The sequence below is a fragment of the Camelina sativa genome, chromosome 17 (assembly GCF_000633955.1).
Source record: "Camelina sativa cultivar DH55 chromosome 17, Cs, whole genome shotgun sequence".
Lineage (NCBI taxonomy): Eukaryota > Viridiplantae > Streptophyta > Magnoliopsida > Brassicales > Brassicaceae > Camelina > Camelina sativa.
This window is the reverse complement of record NC_025701.1, coordinates 11,641,595-11,662,163: the sequence shown is the minus strand read 5'-3', so window position 1 is coordinate 11,662,163 and position 20,569 is coordinate 11,641,595. Positions and strand designations below refer to the sequence as shown.

At 35.2% G+C, this 20,569-nt stretch overlaps 3 protein-coding genes across 6 annotated transcripts; 2 read left to right on the top strand and 1 right to left on the bottom strand.

Annotated features, from left to right (window-relative positions):
• On the top strand, positions 2,332-4,117 carry LOC104756758 (UPF0725 protein At1g23960). The gene is made up of 6 exons (XM_010479403.1): positions 2,332-2,482; positions 2,641-2,799; positions 2,929-3,124; positions 3,227-3,351; positions 3,477-3,563; positions 3,647-4,117. Exons 1-6 carry the CDS (start codon positions 2,402-2,404, stop codon positions 3,902-3,904), a joined length of 906 nt encoding a protein of 301 aa, XP_010477705.1. The 5' UTR covers positions 2,332-2,401; the 3' UTR covers positions 3,905-4,117.
• On the top strand, positions 8,970-10,666 carry LOC104756757 (UPF0725 protein At1g23970-like). 2 transcript variants are annotated; one of them, XM_010479401.2, is made up of 6 exons: positions 8,970-9,071; positions 9,238-9,390; positions 9,622-9,691; positions 9,781-9,905; positions 10,036-10,122; positions 10,213-10,666. In XM_010479401.2, exons 1-6 carry the CDS (start codon positions 9,009-9,011, stop codon positions 10,504-10,506), a joined length of 792 nt encoding a protein of 263 aa, XP_010477703.1. In that variant the 5' UTR covers positions 8,970-9,008; the 3' UTR covers positions 10,507-10,666. The 2 variants fall into 2 exon arrangements, with proteins under 2 accessions (XP_010477703.1, XP_010477702.1); XM_010479400.2 differs by having other exon boundaries at positions 9,499-9,691.
• Positions 11,873-20,563, bottom strand: LOC104756754. Of its 3 annotated transcripts, none has more exons than XM_010479397.1 (28): positions 20,497-20,563; positions 20,288-20,387; positions 20,116-20,181; positions 19,766-19,815; positions 19,163-19,255; positions 18,980-19,072; positions 18,589-18,654; positions 18,439-18,495; positions 18,074-18,184; positions 17,897-17,986; positions 17,754-17,800; positions 17,456-17,660; positions 17,255-17,337; positions 16,941-17,169; positions 15,789-16,826; positions 15,587-15,699; positions 15,237-15,327; positions 14,956-15,119; positions 14,756-14,810; positions 14,459-14,581; positions 14,278-14,373; positions 14,034-14,161; positions 13,688-13,792; positions 13,319-13,581; positions 12,923-13,165; positions 12,657-12,832; positions 12,422-12,526; positions 11,885-12,288 (listed from the first exon to the last, which is right to left on the bottom strand). In XM_010479397.1, exons 1-28 carry the CDS (start codon positions 20,551-20,553, stop codon positions 12,193-12,195), a joined length of 4,143 nt encoding a protein of 1,380 aa, XP_010477699.1. In that variant the 5' UTR covers positions 20,554-20,563; the 3' UTR covers positions 11,885-12,192. The 3 variants fall into 3 exon arrangements, with proteins under 3 accessions (XP_010477701.1, XP_010477699.1, XP_010477700.1); XM_010479398.1 differs by having other exon boundaries at positions 15,587-15,696; XM_010479399.2 differs by lacking the exons at positions 14,034-14,161; positions 14,278-14,373; positions 14,459-14,581; ... (1 more) ...; positions 14,956-15,119; positions 15,237-15,327 and having other exon boundaries at positions 11,873-12,288.

Genomic DNA, 20,569 nt, shown 5'->3' with positions numbered 1-20,569 from the left:
CAGTAATCTATGGAAAGAGAAATCACGTATCAAAGTGAAGGGGAAACGAAACTCAATCCAGCCATCTACTCCGATCCCAATCTTCGACCTTCCTTCGACAAGTGGCATTTAGTACTTTCTCGATATAGTAAATAAACCAAGAGAGAAGCAGCCTCGTATGTATTTCGATTGATAATGATCAACAACAAAGACAATTTCTAATAGCGAATTAAGAAAGGATACCAATATATAGCACCATATGGTCGAAGACAAACATAAGTGAAATTTTATATATGGTTAAAAGTAATGTTCATAGTAAATCAAACTCTAAAAAAGGCTAACTTTTGTATGTGACAACATAAAATATAATAACATTGAAATGAATCTTTGGCTTTTTAATCAGCAGAAAACAATAGCAAGAAGTGAAAACGATCAAATTGATTGAGAAAAAAAAGAATTTAGGATGAATTACAAATGTTAAATTTCAATTTAGGATTTCATCTCCCCGTGCGGCAACGCACGGGTCGCTTTCCTAGTATTAATAAACACCATCAGTAAAGAATTCATTCAAAAATAAAATCATAAAATGAAATTGAGTAACAAAGTTTATTCTATTAGGTAACGTAATTTTCATATCGTATATATGACAGATTGTCCGTTTGAGCGAGTCGTACCACTCCGATATATCAAACGTACAGCCTCGGTCTCCACGGTGACTATTGGTGAAACATAGCAAGTAGAGTTCTAATCAAGAAATATATAAATTTTACAAACTAATGAACTAAAATTAAAATAAATATCATAATAACAGAATTCAAAACTCAAAAATTCAAAATATATCAAAATTTATAAAGGGCACTCAAAAAGTTTATGAAGAGTAACCAAACTCACTTAGGTATACAAATGTGATTGCTCCGTCGGATATGAGAGTTTGTGTTTAGCAATTTCTTAACTCGAAAATGGCAATCCATGAGCATGTGGTGAATTTTCAAAGACAACATCTATATATTTTTTAGTTTCTACTTTATGCCACTGATTTAATAGAATCAATTATTATTCTGAGTTTCGAATTTATTCCGGTTAACACTATACTTTAGTTTTTCTTTGTATATTTATTGACGTTGTTAAAAAATAGTAAAATGAATATTTAACATATATTGAGGTAATGAGTTAATGATATATTTTTTTTTAGCAATATTGATTCAAACTTTTCTTGTTTGTATGGTCATGCAATATGACAGATGTGTTAATTTAATCTTTTAATATTATTTAAATTTTCATAATTTAAAACTTGTTGTTAGTTTACATATATCAATAGAAATATTTTAAACAATTCAATATTTTACTATGAAAGGTAAAATTAAACAGTTCAATTAAAAAACCAAATTAAACCATATACAAAATTTTAAAGAGAATTTTTGAGAAATACCCCTTTTAGTGTATCCCTTTTCAAAAATACCTCTTTCATCTATCCATTTTCAAAAATACTTTTTTTTTTTAAATATGAAAATTATAAAGTTTTATATGGTTCACAAGGTACTTCTACGTAATACTACCTCGAGATTCAATCCAAATATTTATAAAGTTTTAAAACATTTTAAAAAGTTTTTTACAAGGTTTACAAGGTTTTTTTTAAAAAATAAACAGTTTTTAAAAAGTATTTATATTGTATTTATAAAATAGTTAAAAAAAATACACACATATAAAGGTAATTTGTGTATATATTAATAAGCTTACACACAAATTTAGAAAATTTTCAAAATTTTAGTGGCTTTTTTGGTAAAGTTTGAAAGAGGGGTGTTTTTGAAAAATGGTATTGCAAAAGGGGTGTTTTTGAAATCCCCCCAATTTTAAACCATATTCATAATAATAATTAAGTAATAATAGATTTTCAAATCTGAATCATGTGGAAAAATAATAGATTTTTAATAGCTTTATATATGTGATGATTCTAAACAATTAAAAGATAAAAATCAAACAAAGATGAAAGGAGAATCATAATTTTGAATACTGAAAAAATATTTCAAATATTTGTATTATTAATTTTGGAACATGATGTAGATATTTTTTATATAGATAATGTTAGAATTTTGATTATATGGATAATAAATATAATTAATTAATCGTAAATTTTTTTTAATATGAATATAAAAATATTGTAATTTTCATAAAAACGAACATTTATTTTAAATTTGTAATTTCATTCGAAAATACTAATATAGAAATAGATTACATATGAGGGAAAAAAAAAAAAAATAAGATAATAGAGATTACATATTTTTTATGTATGGGGTTGGTTTCGTAAATCAGATATAAGATTTAGGTTGAGAAGGCCCAACTGAAGTCCGTCTAATGTTCGCCCTATATAAAAGTAAAATAGAAACTAATATCGCCTGGATCCCAAACACGAGGAGGAGATTTTATGGAGACGGCGGAGGAGACGGCGGAGGAGAAGTATTTCCGTTTGCAGAGAGCTTACTGGCTTCAAGTGGCGGAAACCGAAGTAATTCATTCATCTTCTTAATCGTTTGTTTAGAGAATTTATCTATATAATTGTGATTTGTTCCCATCTGTTTCACAAAATTAACCCTAAACCTCTCATCCTAGTTCGTTTCTAGGGTTTTTTTTTTGGTATGATAGATTGATTTTGCTTATATATAGGGTTTTGATTTAGAGCATGTTGTTGTACCGCCATCTATGATTGGAAGGATAAATGGACTGATAGCCTACGACTGTGAACGTTATGTTGACCATTATCCTCACCGTATGTTGGTCAAGCATTATGCTAATGTGGGGCTTCATCGTTACAATATGTTGAAGGTAACGAAATCTAAGTCTCTTCTGGTTTCCATACTTTGTGTCCTCTTACTACATGTTACAACATGTTGCTCTGTTATTGTTATACCCACACATTTCTCATTTATTTTTGTTCTTTCTTCGTTCTGTCAGAGAACTAACTTCCATCTCGGGTCCCTAAAGAAATTCAACATGTTACAGAACTTTGTGTCCTCTTACTACATGACTCTGCTTGCACACGATCTACGTTCTTGCCCATCGGGTAAAGATTTTCAAGTTCGAGTCGATGAACGCACCTACGGGAGTTTGGATTTGACAGTCTCCGTTGCTAGACCTAAAGACGAATTAGGTGACTTGTGGTCACTGCATTATTCTTATTTTTTATTATAGTAGTCTAGCATGAGTAATACAAATTCACTTAGCTTTCTGACTAATAAAAATTGTCGCACAGTGACCACCAAGATGCCCTTTATACCTCACTTTCACGGTGGCGCATCCGCTTCTGGTATCTTCATAGGTGATTTGCCTGATTGGCCCTCGGATGATGATTTAAAAGACCAAAACCGATTTTACTTGGTAAGATCTCTATGTATTAATCACTCACGACACTACATTAATTAATTATGATTTATTGTGCTCATGATCCGTTATGCTAGCAGCAGTGATACTGATATGTTATTAATTGTTGCCTTTGCATGTAGGTCAAGGAAGCAGACATGCAATATAATAATTGGATCTTGATGTATTTGGAACTTGTAATTTGTGCAGCTGATAGGTCCATCAATCGTGTAAGTTTTGAATCTCAGTTAATGACACACCATGATTGGTCACTGTTTGGTAATTAACACCACACTGTTGTTTTATGCTGCAGTATAGCCGTCTGTCCGGGTTGAATATTGTGGAAGTAGTGATAGAAACTACAGATGTGCTGCCGCCGAAGAGGAGGCTCAAGGCCAAATGTGCAAATGTCTACATATCATTTACGGGCATATCTGAGCTTCATGCCCCTCAACAAGTTTTTCCAAGTGGTGTGAATCTTAAACGACAAGCTATCGTCAGAAGGGTCATGGACGATACAGGATATTTTACTCTTGTTGGTAAGCTTTGTGGTGGTGAGAAAAAAGAATGAGAAGGGGGGGTTTAAACCTTTGTTTTTTTAAGAGTATTCAAAAAAGGGGATGGACCATATAAGTTGCTACTAATACTATGTTCTGTTTGTTGCATTGTCAGACGTTGAGTAATACTCATTATGAGAGTCTAATTAATATAATGATTCGATGTAGTTGTCAAGATAAGTATTTGCCTAATACTGTATACTTTAATTTAATTTTATTACTTTTAAGTTTTGACTTGTAAGAAATGAGTACAATATCTATGTAAATTAATGCTTCTTTATACATACCTACTTAAATACATTGTCCAAAAATCGATGATTATTAAATATTACTCTTATTCTGTTTAGCAAAAAAAAAAATTCATTACTACAAGTCCTAGAGTATCTCACTATCTCTTATATCTTCTCTGAATTACTAGAACGTTTACAAGCCTATTTTACTATTTTATGCACTGTTAGAAAATATAATTTATTGATGCCTACGTAGTACGTACGCGATCGAATCTGTCAGTTGAAGTAGCTCTTATATATTCTCTGAAGTAAAACCAGTCGGACTAATTTTGCTTAAACCTCAACTTGTTTATATACGTACTTCCAAATTCAATTTCATATATTCATTCTTGTCAAAATCTCGTCGATCATTTCTCCCATTTCATTTCACATTTTATCAGTCTTTTTTTTTTTTTTCCAAAAATCAAACGTCGGCATTTGGAGTCGGTGAAACAAAGAAAAAACCTGTCATCATCTCCCCATTTTGAAAGAATTCATGGGGGTTATTAAGGGTCCAAATATGATAATCTTTTTTGCTAATGAAAGCCCACTTAACCCACCAAACACCGTACAAAAAGTAATTAAATTTTCTACGTAAAGGTTGTGATAAAATTTAGTTTAGAATATAGTAACCAGATTGAAAAAAGATTGAAGAAACGAAAAAGACTAATCAAAATGTTTGAGAGAGTGAGTAGATATCAGAAAAGGCTTTTAGAAACTTAATATGAACGATATAATCAGCAGTCTTTGATAAGAAGCTGATCCGGTTGGTTCAATCTTCGTCCGCCAGGTATAAGCACTCGGAGCTTCCTCACCTTCATCTGGACCGACCCGGATCCGGATACTGACCCACGACCCGTTAATTTTTCGTCTGCTTCTCCCTCTCCTTTATGTACGATCGCGACGTTTCCATTCCTTTTTTTTTTGCTTATGAAACTGAGTTGTGAACTTGTGATTACTGATTATGCAACGGATTATGGACGTAAAAGGGTGGTCCATATTTAAATACTCCCAAGGCTTCTTATTCTATTTTGAAATTTAAATAAGGTTTTTATATGCACCAAATCACTAGCTAGGGTATAGTTTTAGTCAACTAAATCTTTTATTGTTTGAGCACCAAACTAAAAACACAAGAGGGAAAAGAAAAAAAAAAACACACATGAGTGAGTGACCTTTTTTGTATGGAGATCAATTCAATTTTATAAAACATATATTAATAAATGTATCTCAGGAAATCTAGAACAAGCTAGTGACATTAGACTCCACTCGAATATTAATAGTTGATGTTGATGATTGACACGAAAGTGCGTTTGCTTTTGCTGTGTTTAACAGAGACAGAAGTGTTAATTACAAAGGGACTATAACATTGGGTTTTGGCCTAATCCACGTGGCTGATGTGTTCAAATCTTTTTGCGCCCATGTGGGTTCCATCTAGCCTTAGGGCATGTTTATAGGGGGATCAGGTGAGGGTGATCTTAGAAGAGAAATATTGTAAAAATATTGTAAGATCAGGTCTTAAGAACTTTTGTTAAGAAGTTAGTTATTGGGAGAACAGGTATAAGATCTTAAGATTTAATAATATAATATTTTTTTAGAACTATAAACAATTTAAAACTTTTATAAAATAACATTTTAATTGCAAACTTATAAAAATTTTATTAAAATTCAAAATACAATGCCATATTTTTATGAAACAGAAAAAAACATTGTAAATAAAATTTAAAAAAAAAAAACAAACTCGAACTCTTGGGGGAGGGGGAGGAGTTGTTGTTCATCACATTGATGATGCACAATTGTGTAAACAAATAGACTTGTAAATGCCGCAGACTAAGCAATACTATTTGCTTTGAATTCCCCCACTGGTAAGCTCTATGATTCAACAATAAAAACTTGTACACTGATGAGCCTATGCGGTATATGTATCACCTGCCAGAGGTACATTTCTCATTGCCATATCATCATCACACATTGAAATGTATCATAGAATATTGGGGCAATGTATGTATCACAGATCAACGTTGTGTTGGTTTCAGGAAACTGATGTTAAGGCCAAGACAAACCTCATTTTGTAACTCAGTGATTTCTACTAGTTCTACATAAGGAGAAGGAGCAGTTTAAAAACATTGAGTCCATCTTTAGGTAACTGCACGTACCTTACCACGGATCCTCTGATGAAACAGTTTCTCACTGAAAGCTACACAAGGCAAATTGCACAAATCCGTAAGCTTATAATACCATCATCAAGTGCCAAAGATATACCAATAAAAAAAGCTTAAAACAACTGAAACAAATTGCAAATCTCTTCTACTTGAGAGTAAACTTGAGAAATTGCAGTATATAAGCAGCAATCTCAATAAAAACATGTCAATCAGCACTACACTAGCTACAAAACATATCACTTTAAACTGTCCCTTTGCGTTTGTCAATTTAATCAATATCACCTTAAAGCTTCTCAAGCTTGGTCATGGTAAATGTAACTAGGAAAAATAATTAAAGAGTGATGATGGCTAAAACACATCTGCAAGAGCCTACCATTAAAGCTTTTTCTAATTCATCAGTTCCATAAGTGATATTTTGCAACAGCGAGCAACAGAAGTGTAACAAGAAACTAGCGAGAGCGAGAGACTAAGCCCAGTGGTTACATCTCTAGATAATGTCAAACCATTATCAAAATCACACCTTTTTCTACTGGTTAGATAAACCACTAAAGAGAACAATTCAAGCTCACACACAATTCAAGCATAGGCTAATCGAACAAACCCTAAATTCCCAAACATAAAAGAAGAAAAAGTTACCATGTGTTAGAAGAAAGAAGAAACCCCTATAACCAATCGCTTACAGAAAACTAAATCAACGAAGAATGAAGAAACCTTTGTTAGAAGAAGACTTAGGTCAAACCAAAACAAACAATAATATCAAATCCCGAAAACTCAAATTCACGAAAGACGAAGCAAATTTACCATTTTTTTTCTCTGTTGATGATTCCTTCCTCTCTGCTCGCAATTCAACGAAGAAGGTGGAAGCTTTAGCGCGGATTGAGGATTCGTCGCTTGGAGAAATCGACACGGTGTTTGGTTCAGGATCGGAATCATGGATAGGGTTTCGCGGCGGAGGAGGATCCATCGGCGATGTGGTCGTAGTCGCCGTTTCGCTTTGTCGCCATTTGCGAGAGAAGAAGAAAAAAAATGTCGAAGAAAAAAAAATGTCGAAGGAAAAAAAAATTGAAACCAAGCTTTCCGTGTGACACGTCACCTTTAGATCAGTGGGAAGAACTGATCTTATTTAAGATCAATTGGGCTGATCTTATGGGTACTGTTCAATAAATTTTAATTTTAAAAGCCCCAAGATCACCCATGTGATCTACCGATAAACATGGCCTTAGGCCTCGTTGTATCTACGAACCTTTGTCCGATCATTGCCTAAAGACTAAATATTTTACTCTACGTTCCTTTGCAATGAATCTGCATGTCCCCCTCTCTTTTCCTAAGATAAATAATTTATGATTTTGTCTCATTCTATAAAATCTCGAAACTGTTTATTGTAAAGATATTTTTTATTAATTTGTTTCTCAGAGTATAATGTGAAGAATATAATCAAGTGATGTCATAGTTTTGGTCTAAGCACAAAATGTATATATAGTATGAGTTTCACAACATTTCGGTATGGATTCCAATCATTAGAAAATAAATAATCTGTTGATACTTACATGGTCGAATCTGTCCGCTTATGTGCGAGTCGGACTCTTTGCTTTAAACTACTTCAGGTACTTGTTTATACACTTCAAAATTAATTTGCATATATACTTATCAAACTCCCGTGATCATTTAATTTCCCCAACTTCATTTCCCATTATCACAAAACGAACGTGCTGCTAGCCTGCTCTATATATATATACCTAACGTTTACATTGCACACTCACATGGTAGAACAACAATATATATTAAGGGGTTTTTTAGTACTAAGTGTGAAACGATAATTATATGTATGGGTTAAGAAAGGCCACGTACGATGATATATAAATGTATGTATGATACGTATCATAGCACATTAAAAGGCATGGATTTGTTGCAAACAGTTGTTTATTTGATTAGTCACATCATCATCCCAAATTATTTGGAAACGCATGCAAGTGTAACCCCATAACTTGCATATGTTTTGCCAACTCATCCACCACCGTGCCTCTACAGTCTTCAAAGAGACATGAGCCTTGGATGCTGCTGCTGTGTGTGTGTGTGTTTTTTTTTTTTTGGTTGGGTGTAATTAACATATATCGTTTCGACATCACGTGGCTTGGAAACGTAGCTGCCACTTTAGTTTCAGTTAGGCCTACGAGATTAGATAGCCTAAATCTAGACAGATATATGGACCAACCAAAATTAAATTGGATATATATATAGGTCCGTCTAATTATCAAAACTCTACACCCGGATGTCCACGGTATGATCAAAACTCTACACTCGGATGGGAAACTGGGCCAAACTGCAAGAGAAAAGAGTGCATGGTTTGGTCCGAAAGGCAAAGGCCGCCGTATTAGATACATCATACAAATGCATGTCCTCGACTTTGAGAGATGTGTCTAGTAACCCACCTATGTTGCTCACTTAAACATTATTCAATAATATTCATATACAAAAATAATAATATTCATAAACAAAGGCCGCCGTTTGTTTCATTCATGAATGTGGCTTCGTTCGTTTCATAAATGAGAGATGAGATTTGGACTGAGAAGGCCCAACTGAAGCCCATAAAAATAATATATCCATCGGATGGGGTATATAATGATGATTTATAAGTCTCCAACAAAGAAAAAAGCATTCACGACCACGACGGCGAGGAGGAAGAGAAGGATATGACGACGGAGAACAGCTACACTGCGCATGTGGAATATTGGCGTCAAGCGGAGGAATCCGAAGTAATAATTCTTTCATCTTATTAATAATTATCTATGATTAATTGTGATCTGTTCCCTTTGTTTTACAAAAATTAAACCTATCCTAGTTCGTTTCTAGGGTTGTAATTAATGGACTGTTATAGTATAGATGTACTATTTTAAATTTGCTGATTGGTATTTCATATAGGGATTCGATATAGAGAATATTTCACTACCATCATCTATGGATGGAATTGTGATCACTGCTAGACTGCTTGCCTTCGACTGTAAAGGATTTTATCCTCGTCTTTTGACGAAGCTTTATGCTAAGTTGGGGCTTCATCGTTACAATATGTTGGAGGTATATATTTATATATTTAAACTTCTCCTCAGCTGGTTTGTACATTATTTTTATATACACCAAATATTCAAATTGATTCCATTGATTTTCTTTCTTCATATCTGTCAGGGAACTAACTTCCAGTTCGATTCCCTAGTAAAATTCAACATGTTACAGAACATTGTGTCTTCTTACTACATGACTCTGCTTGCACACGATTCAGTTGCTTGCCCATTGGGTAAAACCTTTCAGGTTCGCGTTGATGAAGGACAATTTGGCACTTTGGATATAGCGTGCTCCGTTGCTAGACCTAAAGGCGAAGGTGACTTGTCGTGCATTTATATGTGTTTTTTTTTAGAAAAGCCTGATTTTTAAATAGAATCTGACTTATCATTAATAAATGTTGCACAGAGACCACCAAGATGCCCTTCATACCTCACTTTCATGGTGGAGCATCCGCTGCTGGTATCTTCAAAGGAGAATTGCCTGATTGGCCCTCCGATGATGCTTTGAAAGACCAAAAACGATTTTACTTGGTAAGATCCTCTATATATTAATCACGCACGACAATACATTAATTGATGAAGTGTTGTTTTGCTCATGCATGATCCGTAGCTAGCGCAGCAGTGATATATATATGTGTTATTGTTGCCTTTGCGCATGCAGGTGAAGAAATCAGAGTGGCAAGCCAATGACTGGATTTCTCTGTATTTGGAACTTGTAGTTTATGTAAATGATAGGCTCATGACTAGAGTAAGTTTTACATGTCAATAATGATATATCACCACGAGTGTCACTGCTGCTAATTATCATAATAATGAATTCCAATCCAAAAAATTGTAGATGCATCAGATGACAGAAATTCTGTCCCAGTTGGAGATTGTGAAAGTCGCGATAGAAACTGCTACTGGAGATGTGGAGCCGCCGAATGAGAGACTCAAAGCCAAAAGTGTAAATGTCTATATAATGTTTAAGGGTTTGGCAGAGCCTCGAGCCCCTCAGCGGGTTTTTGAGATTGGTGTGGATATTGAACGCAAAGCTATAGTTAGAAGAGTCATGGATGAGGATGGATACTTGAGTCTCGTTGGTAAGCTTTGTGGTGGTCAATCTACCAAAAAGCGGAGTAGAAGCCCATAGTTGTGAAAAGTGAGTGAGCTTTAGTTAGGCTACGCTGTGCGCAGTTTAGCTGGGGTTTTTTTTTTAAAGTGTGTACTGTCTTTTGTTTTTGTTTTTAATACAATAAGGTGATCTAATAGCACACGTATTAATTAGGAGGATCAGTTGGCTTTCCTTTTCATTTCTCATTTTAATCCTAAACTAATCTCTATATCTCATAAGAATATCTAGGAAGAGGTAATGACAACGACAAAGTGAAAACCCAAAGAGATTTAATTTGTTTGCCAACAAAAAGCTTGTACTGGCGGAAAGAAAATATTAGATGAACTATTTCAGATAGAAACAGATTGCACACTGAGACCGAAAAGACTTGAACATACTCACTTGAGTAGCCAATGCCATCGCTTTTGTCCTCATATCTGAGTTATGGCAAGTAATAGCATCCTCGATATAACGTCATTTAAATCACATCCCGTTACCTGCTCAAGGCAGTTAACTAGTCATTGCACGCTATTTCTTAAGTCAAAGGAGAAAAATCCCAAAATCCAAGAGCATTTGCATAGTTAAAAATGGAGCAAATAGTACATAGTTAGGATTGGTATTATAATTCTCACCGATCTTCAGTACCATTGTGTTAACCAACAGATCACCATATTCCCCAATGCACCATATCACCCCTGGCTCAAGGGTCTCAGTGAGCATTTTAATTTCTCTACGACATCTATTACTTAGCAGTTCAACATTGTTTATATATTTTCCTGGTAATACTAAACACAATACCTTAACACATTCCAAAACTGTAACTCTGTGTCTTTGCACTGCTTGATCATCGAAAGTGATTGCTTTCATCAGCATGTTTTATGCAACATATCTGAGAGAAGGAAAGCATGAATTTGATAAGGTAATGCATCATGTTTAAGAGAAACAAAACTACGATTAAAAAGGAAACGCTGGCTGGTAACCAAAGCATAGTGTGCTTCATAGAGTTACCCAAATCCAAAGAAAAATGATTGATGGAAGGAAAAACAAGCAAGCTATATCATAAACATATAATACCATATGCAGATACCAGATGAACGAGTTGAGATATCAAATGATTTGTTTTCTTTAACCTGTGTTTTAGAAGAAGAAATCTAGAGAGTTGTGATAAGCTACCTTGCGTAGGTTACGTTAGGTGGGTGCCGTTTCTATTTAATACAAGAAGTTAATCTATTAGCATGACAACATCTATGATCATTTGGTTTTCCTTTTCATTTCTCATTCTAGATTTAAACTAATCCCTTTAATGGAACCCAGGAATCTACTACCAAAACCATTTAAAGGATGTGATGAGATCGATGAAAAAAGTTGATTATTACCTACTCTGTCAGTAGGGGAAATTATGTCATTGATTTAATGATTTAAGCTTTTCAAAATTTCATTTCACATTATCTCTATTTTTTTTTTCCTTTCTCGAACAAAATATTTGTTTAGAATGAATTATTGTAAAGGAGAATGAACTTTTGTACAAAATAAAACACACAAGAACCTCAAATACCAAACAAAAGGCCAAAGTATTTGTTCCAGGAAATGAAAAAAATTGGAGGGAGAAAGCTGCTTCTGCTGCATCAACGGCTTGGGCAAGACTTGTCTTTCTTTTTCTAGTCGGGCCGATGAAAATAAACACTCAAGTCCTTATGCTGAAAATACAATGGCCGATCGAGTAGTTCACAACCCGCGAGGGAAGTTGCTGACTTGTCCTTCCTCTAATACATCTTTTTCGTTCAGTTTGTACCCAATCCTCATGCGCATCACAAGGGATTTCTGCCATAAACATTAAACCCTTTGAGTGCTTAGTCACTGAATCCAATCTTTATTTGAGCACAGATTATGTTGTGGATCACGGATTGTTTAAGACATACATTTAAATTATAAGACGAAGAAAGAATGTTTATACCTTCCCATGCTGGCTGTTAGTGACTTTTAGATTTTGCGTGATGGCACCATTACCGCTTGCCGGGAGTGTGTTACTGCTAGCTGGATCCAAGTGAAGCTGGAGGAACTGGAAGTTGCCCAAAATAAAAAGAAGGTTAAAAGAAAATTTTCAAAACCGGACAGTTGTCAAAACAGATACTCCATTATCAATTGAGGAAAAGAGGAATAAGAAGGGAGAAAAACGCAAAAAGAATGACCTTTGGAACAGCAGCCTGGAAGATAAAGTCTGTGAAAGTATTGGGAGATAAATTAATAAAAGTAGCCTGGACATTTGTCGTCTGCGGATTCCCTGGTGGTTTTGAGAAAGTGAACTCAATCTTCAAGGAGCTGCTCTCGTATGCAACAATAGATGGATATGCTGGACCATTGGTTGCTGCAATAATGAGGAAAGCTTGTTATTGATCTCTATAAAAGAGTTTCAGTGATCATATTGATTGTTTTTAAGGCCAAGACTTTTTCTTACCTTCCTTTGATGGGCTTGGAGAAAGACCATCTAATAAATCAAACATACGGGTGGACGCAGTCGTTGCTGTGTGAGGTGGAACTGGTGAAGAAAGTGTGTCTAGCGCATTTGAGGGATTACTGTTAGCGTCAGCTATTGATAATAAATCAATAGATGATATGCTGTTTTGTGCAGGAGAAGGTGTTCCAATTGATAGAATATCCAGTAACAGATCTGTGCCGGCTTTTGGAGCCTGGGTTGCACCTAAAACATTGCATAAAAAACGGGAAGACCAAACATGAGTTATCGTCTTGCAAGGAAAATAACTTCAAAAAAAGATTGCTCATTCAGAGACCAATAGCAAGTGAGCACGCTATAAAAAGAAGGTAATAGTTGTAGAAACGTCAAAGAACTAACCAAATTGTGATGAAGATGATCCTAAATCAACACCAAGAAGATCCTGAAGGTAATCTGCACCAGATGAACTAGGTGCAGCCAGGATATCGTCAGAATCCAGGTCTAGCAAGTCCACAAGAGGAGCAACAGCAGGTTTCTCAAAACCATTTGGAAGACTAACTGAAGCCTTGGCCCCTGTTGAAGCTGATGCAGGAAAAGAGCCGGCCCTCCTCACATTAAAAGTAGCCTCATCCAGTACCGGCATTCTCTCAACCAGAGAAGATCTATATGCACACATAATTAGGTCATGAGCCTTAAAGGAGTGTGAACATGAAAATTTACTCTAGTAAATACACGAGGAAGAGAGGAATTAGGGTTTTCATTAACCACCTGATATTTTTATGCCTGTCAACTATAGAATTGTACTCAATAGCTCTCTGCTGCATTTCAAGGAGAAGGCTTCCTTTCTGCTTCACAATTATGTCTTTAATTCTCCTGCCATTGAATATTAAAGAACTATTTAATTACAAAGTGAGAGTTGAGGACAGGATGTACAGGTATAATAAATTTCTAATCATTTTTCAGAAGATAACCCGCTTTTCTGGTAGACAGCCAAATTTCATTATTCATATACTCAGTGTGCATATGCATTTTGCGTAGAGTTGAAAACGGATAAGTGCAGACGAGTTGAGATAAAAACAGATAACACAACGAAGCTGAAAAAATTTGATCATACTCTGAAATAGAAGGAAAGCGGGATGACAGCTTCAGTAGAGCAACCAGTGCCATCGCTTTTGTAGTTGAATCTGAGTTATGGCGAGTAATGGCATCCTCGATAACGTCCACTGCATCAGATTCCGTTACCTGGCCATGGCAGTTAAATACTCATTGCACATTTTTAAACCAACAAGAAATCCCAAGAAGCAAAAGCATCTACATATTAATTATCGAGCAAATAATGAATAAGGATTGCCACTCACAGTTATTGGATCTTCACTACCAATCATCCCCACATTGTTAACCAACAGATCACCATATTCCCCAATGCACCATACCGCCACTCGAACAAGAGTCTCCTGGTTATAAGCTCAATGAGACCATATTAGGAAGGGTTACAACTGATTGAGGACTAAACACAATCTAACATTAGAAAGTAGCTACCTGTTCCGAATATGTCAAAACTGCTCTGTATAATGCCCTAACTGTGTACCCATGAAGCTCTGATGCATTGCTTATGACAACAATAAGTGCATGCCACACATCATCTTTCACAAACTTTCCAGCCTACTAACATGGAATAGATGACATTAGGTTACGACAAATACAAAAAAATGCATTTTAGAATTTGATATTAGCTTAACAGATATAAAATCTCAAAGAACGATTTCAAAGAGTGTCATAAAGTGGTAACAAGTTAAAACAGAGCATAAAATAAATGTCTCGCATCTGAATCCATACCTCACACAGAACCTTGAGCATCTGATCAATGTACCATAGTTTTTCTGGAGAAAACCTACATTTTCAAAATTGTTAACAAGTCAACAAAAATTACAGTCAACTAGACATTCACAGTAAACTTCCAATTCTCCTCATCCCCAAACCTCCCTATGAAAAGAGTCAGAGTAAGTAGTTCTTCACTTTTTAAATAGAATACTTACTTTTCAACGATAAAACAAATTTTTGCACTAAGATCTTCCTTAAAATCTTCGTCACTGATTTCCAAATAATCAATTAGCTCCTTCGTCAGTTGTGTGACATTATTCTCATTCACCAAAAGAGTGACAAGCTCAAGAGCTCTTTTCCGAATAGAAGCATCTGGGTCCTAAATTGTTGATGGAAGCAGAAACCCAGTGAGCATTTTTAAGTTAGAATAAGACATCTATTACTTAGCAGTTAAACATTGTTTAATATATTGTCCTGGTCATACTAAACACAATACCTTAACACATTCCAAAACTGTAACTCTGTGTCTTTGCACTGCTTGATCATCGAAAGTGATTGCTTTCATCAGCATGTTTAATGCAACATATCTGAGAGAAGGAAAGCATGAATTTGATAAGGTAATGCATCATGTTTAAGAGAAACAAAACTACGATTAAAAAGGAAACGCTGGCTGGTAACCAAAGCATAGTGTGCTTCATAGAGTTACCCAAATCCAAAGAAAAATGATTGATGGAAGGAAAAACAAGCAAGCTATATCATAAACATATAATACCATATGCAGATACCAGATGAACGAGTTGAGATAGATACAGATAGCACAACGAGGTTGAACAAATTTGAACATACTCTGAAATAGAAGGAAAGCGGGCAACCAATGCCGTCAGTTCTGTAGTCGAATTTGAGTTATGGCGAGTAATAGCATCCTCGATAACGTCTACTGCATCAGATTCCGTTACCTGCTGCTTATGGCAGTCGATTAGTCATTACATATTTATGAAGCCAAAACGAATCCCAAACAGCATAAGCATATGAATTAAGATTGGCTCACCGTCAACTGATCACTTGGAGTATTACCAGAGGAACGAAATTTCTTTGGAGTATACTTTTTCTCTTCACGATCTTTTCGTTTCTCTTCAGGTTCTTTTCGTTTCTTTTCAGGTTCTTTTTGTTTCTCTTTTGGGTTCTCTTCTGATGGCTTTTTATCATCTTTTGCATCTTCCTCATCATCACTGTTCCAATTCTCTTCTTCATCTTCTATTATCTCAACAATGATGAAATTTGTCAACAGATGCATAGGCTTTTCTGAGCCTCGAATTAGGTCACCTTGCACATCAGATACACCAATAGGAATATACTTGGTTGTTAAAGACACATTGCAATATCCATCTCGACCCAAGTATCTTCCATTACTCATTTTACATACAGCTACCCAGTCATCACCCATTTTCTGAATCTTCTCTATCACCACTGCATGATAAGAAACAAAAACAGATTCTGGGTCCATACAAGCTTCATAAACCTCCTTATCTCCTCTCATCAATCCAGAGTAATTAATCAAATCTGCCCCTACTGTATGCTTTTTTAGCTCCTTCACAACCTCCTTTAAGCTATGAAGCCTGCGTAGTTTTATATTTTTTCTTCTCTTCATGGAAGGGTCATCTGCAGTTGGAGGTAGATAATCAGTGCATAGGAAATCACTTACTATTTCTCTTGAAGCCCCGTTTGCCTGTATGTGAGATAAGACATTCTCAATCTCTGCTCCATAACAATGATGTAATCGATTTCTCTTATCTTCCTTAGCTCGCTTATCTTTCCCGAGTTTAGAAGGGTCACAAAATATACACAGATTCCAGGGACAAAGAGGTTGACACTGCTTCTTTTTTTCCCCCTTTGTGTTTTCCCCCTGCTTTCTCATTTCCCCCTGCTTTTTCTTTTCCCCCTGCTCTTTCTTTTCCAACTTTCGTAAGTGCCTCTCTGAACTTACTAGATCAGAGCCTACGTACATCGCGCAGGTAAGATGATACATCTGATTTCTAACCTTACCCGATCTACCCTCTTCTCCACATTCCTTTAAGAAACTTAAGGCCTGTATATTACTAGTACAAAAAAAAAGATTTAGGTAAAATGGAGAAAGGTAAGCTTCCATATAGGAAGGTAAAATGATATATTTGTTTGCAAAAGAAGAGTTTTAGATGTTTACCGATTCTTCCATATGCCAACTGAGCATAGCGGTGCCGCAAGTGTCATTTAAGACAAATGGGCCTTTACGATCACTAGAAAATTCTTGAAACTTCTTGGAACCCACAAGCCTTTGAACTTGTTTGTAGCTGAGATCGCATTTACCATATTGAGCTAGCTCTGAAGAACAATCTTTTGAAATGGATTCAAGCTCAGCAGACCTATAAGGGGCTCTCTGGTATATTTTGTTTCTGAGAATAACAAAAATAAAAGAGGTAGATGATTCCTGAGAACACAAAGAGAACTCACCAAGTTGAGAATAAATTTGGTTAATACCTATATGTTTTCGACGGTTTAGATGCATTCCTAGCTTCTTTCCAAGAAAGTTTGACAAAGCAAAACTTTCTTTTCTTCAATAACTGTAGCATGCATAGACGTTAGATTTTGTATAACTAGCATAATCAATAATCAGATTTATAGGCTACCTAGATAAAACGGTAAGCAAAGAGGAAAGTATATTGGGCCATGTTTGCAAACCTTTCTAATGGCCAGTATGTTAATGCAGCTCCGAATCTCAGTTTTTGTACTTTGCCTCTTTGCTTCCGCCCTGAACTTAGTTTCCATAACGATTATATGACGCCCTACTTTTTTCTCGGCATCCAAAACATCTATATCGTCCTGAGACAAGGTTTTGGCTAGTATCTTCATTCTTTCCCAAGTTCTAGACTTAAGAGACTTAAATCTGCACCAACATTTACTTATATTGAAGCAAAATACCAAAAAAAAATTCTTATAAGAAGAAAACAGAATGTCATACTACTATTATTCACAATACCTCCACATGAATTCTTTGCTGCATGTTTGTGTTGCTACATCTGGAGCCTATACATTAAACCGAAAAAACATAAGTTATAAGAAGGAAAAAAATACTTTGCGAAGCTATATATAATTAGAAAATAACTATAAAAGTTACACAACCTTATGGCTTAAGTGAAGGAGCAAATATAAGACGCACTCAACATATGCAAAACTTTTTGAATCCCCTCTTTCTGTCTGGGATATGTATGTCTGAGAGATAACAGTCAATAACCATAAACTATATGTAAAAGATGTTAAGATGTTGTGGCAAGATCAATTATGGTTCTTAATTGTTACCTTTGAGAGCTCAGCTACTAAGGGAAGGAGCTGTTGTGCTACTGGAGCTGTTGTGTGTGACGAAATCTCAGCAAGAGCTCTGAGAAAATCAAACTTCCTCTCGTCTGACAGCTAGTAAACAAAAGGATTTGGTATAGATTATGATTACATAATAACTAAATGAGCTCACGTCGGGAGGAATAATATAGATTTTTACTAATTAAAACAAGGACAAAGATAGCCATGGGACAGTATTATGTAAGAACAAAAAGATTTACATTCAAGATTAGAGTAATTAAGAATATTGAATTCAAGCTCTCAACTTAGAGAATACTAAATTGTGTTAAGCGCGAAGAGAGAAAGTAAAGAATTTATAGACGCCGTACCTTGTCAAAATCAGGCAGTTTAAGAACGCAATCAACTAACATACTTGGAGCCCCTCTCTGTTCAAAAGAAAAGGGAGCTCGTAAGACTGATTTATGTTATGTTTTTCAAAACAAATTTCTGAATATTTGACACTACACAACAATACATACCGCAAATAATGGAACAGCCATTTGCAGGCATGATAGAAACCTGTCAACACTAACGGTATCCCAAACCTGTAGGGAAAAAAATATATGGACATCAGTAGTAGTTCGGCGGCACAACGATGAAACCATCTAAAAGGAAAGCTTTAGAAACCATGACTATCAATCACACCATAAAGTTTGGGAGGGTCCTGAGTTTTAAGAAATTAGTAGGCTTTGGTGTTAGTTGCGGAAAATGAAAGATTTCAAAAACATCAAACGAGGAGGAAAGAGGTCGTGGTTTAGAGAAGAAGAATGGGTCAAAATTTGGTTCATTCCACTTTCATTTTGGTTTATTAGTTCAACTGGTTCACTTAAATTAACCAGAAAACTGATTTACTTGAAATGAAATACTCACATCAAACTTGCAGTCGTTTGCATCCAAAGCAGCCTCTGCTTCAACAAGTTTTGCAAGCTGTTGCAATTCTTCTTTACTTACATTTTCCAGGCTCTGTAAACATCAAAAGAAGGTCAGAAAAGGGCCAGGGAAAGAAATCCATCCAAAAAAGAAACAAAGAAAAACTCCAAAGTATGGTCTAACCTTTTCTATTAAATCTGCAATACGTCTTTTCACTGACTTGATTTTATACAATCGCAGTTGTACTGAAGGATATACATATTCATCCTTGTCCGACTGCATGATTACATAGAGTAACAAATCTATTAAATCAGGATAAGATATACGAAACCTTTCCAAGGGATTTGTTGCGAGAAGTTCTCGTTAGCTTGAACCATCAGAAAATTTTCATTTTACATATTGGTCAATGAGAAATAATAGTTCTTGATGATTAACAAACACTAAAATAAAATAAAATAAACTACAGTATATGCGCTAGCTACAGTAACCATCCCATATAAGAAGGACCCCACTATATATATGTGTGCTAGCTACAGTAACAATTGAAAGTTGATTTAGCAGAATGATTTGTACATGGTCTTAGCAACAGAACCAAAAAGATTATACGCAATACACGCACACTTCATTTGTTAATATGGGCAAGTGAAAAGATCAGAAGAGGTCTCTAATTTGATGGAAAAATATAACAAGAGAGCAGTGAATCTCGTTAAGTTACCACCATATAGGAGAGCCTAAAGAAAAAAAAATACAGAAAACAAAACGAAAAGATAAAGAAAAGACACTGACCTCAGGGAATAAACGAGTAGGGTGATTCTTCAACACTGCAGCAAAAGTTGCTGAAAAGAGAAGGCAAAGATTCAGAACACAAAGTAGTAGTAGTAGTAGTAGTTGCTATGATACTAACATTACCAGTACATTATATCTAAAGTTTTGAGCACACAGAAACAACCCACAATCCTTAATTCATACACTTCTTTTATGCTTTCTAGTAGCAATGGAGTAAGCAAAGCAACAAAACAGTAGAGATTGGCAAAATATCTTTACCATAAAAAGACTGAAAGACCAATTTTACTAATATTGTAACTTTTATCTTCAGGAATATGAAGATGAATGCGGAGAGAAATCAAATTACTTACCCATTTTGTTCTGACGAAAAATTGCCATAAAAACCGTTTCCACAGCATCAGAGTCCACCGGTTTCACTATTTGGATGATACAGTATTATTACCCCAAGTGAGCGAAAAACATATATATAATAGGTAGATTTAAGTAAGGATAAATAACCCCCAAAAAAAAATCTCAAATTACCATCAAACAGATGATTGACAAGAACTTCAATAATCGTGGATATGAACTCTGGTTTATTTTGGCATGCGACCTCAAGGTCCTTGATTGATTTTAGGCGTACCTAAAAAAAAACAAAAATATTGTGCAGAACAAGAGGTCTATTTAATCTCCAACTAAGAAAATAAGATGATGCTGAGACCCGTTTGTAGAGTGAATCTAGCTTATCTTACCTCAGGATCCTCCAAGAGTTTTCCAAGCTCAAGGATAAGTTCTCTTACTTTTACCATGTCTGTTTGATTCTTC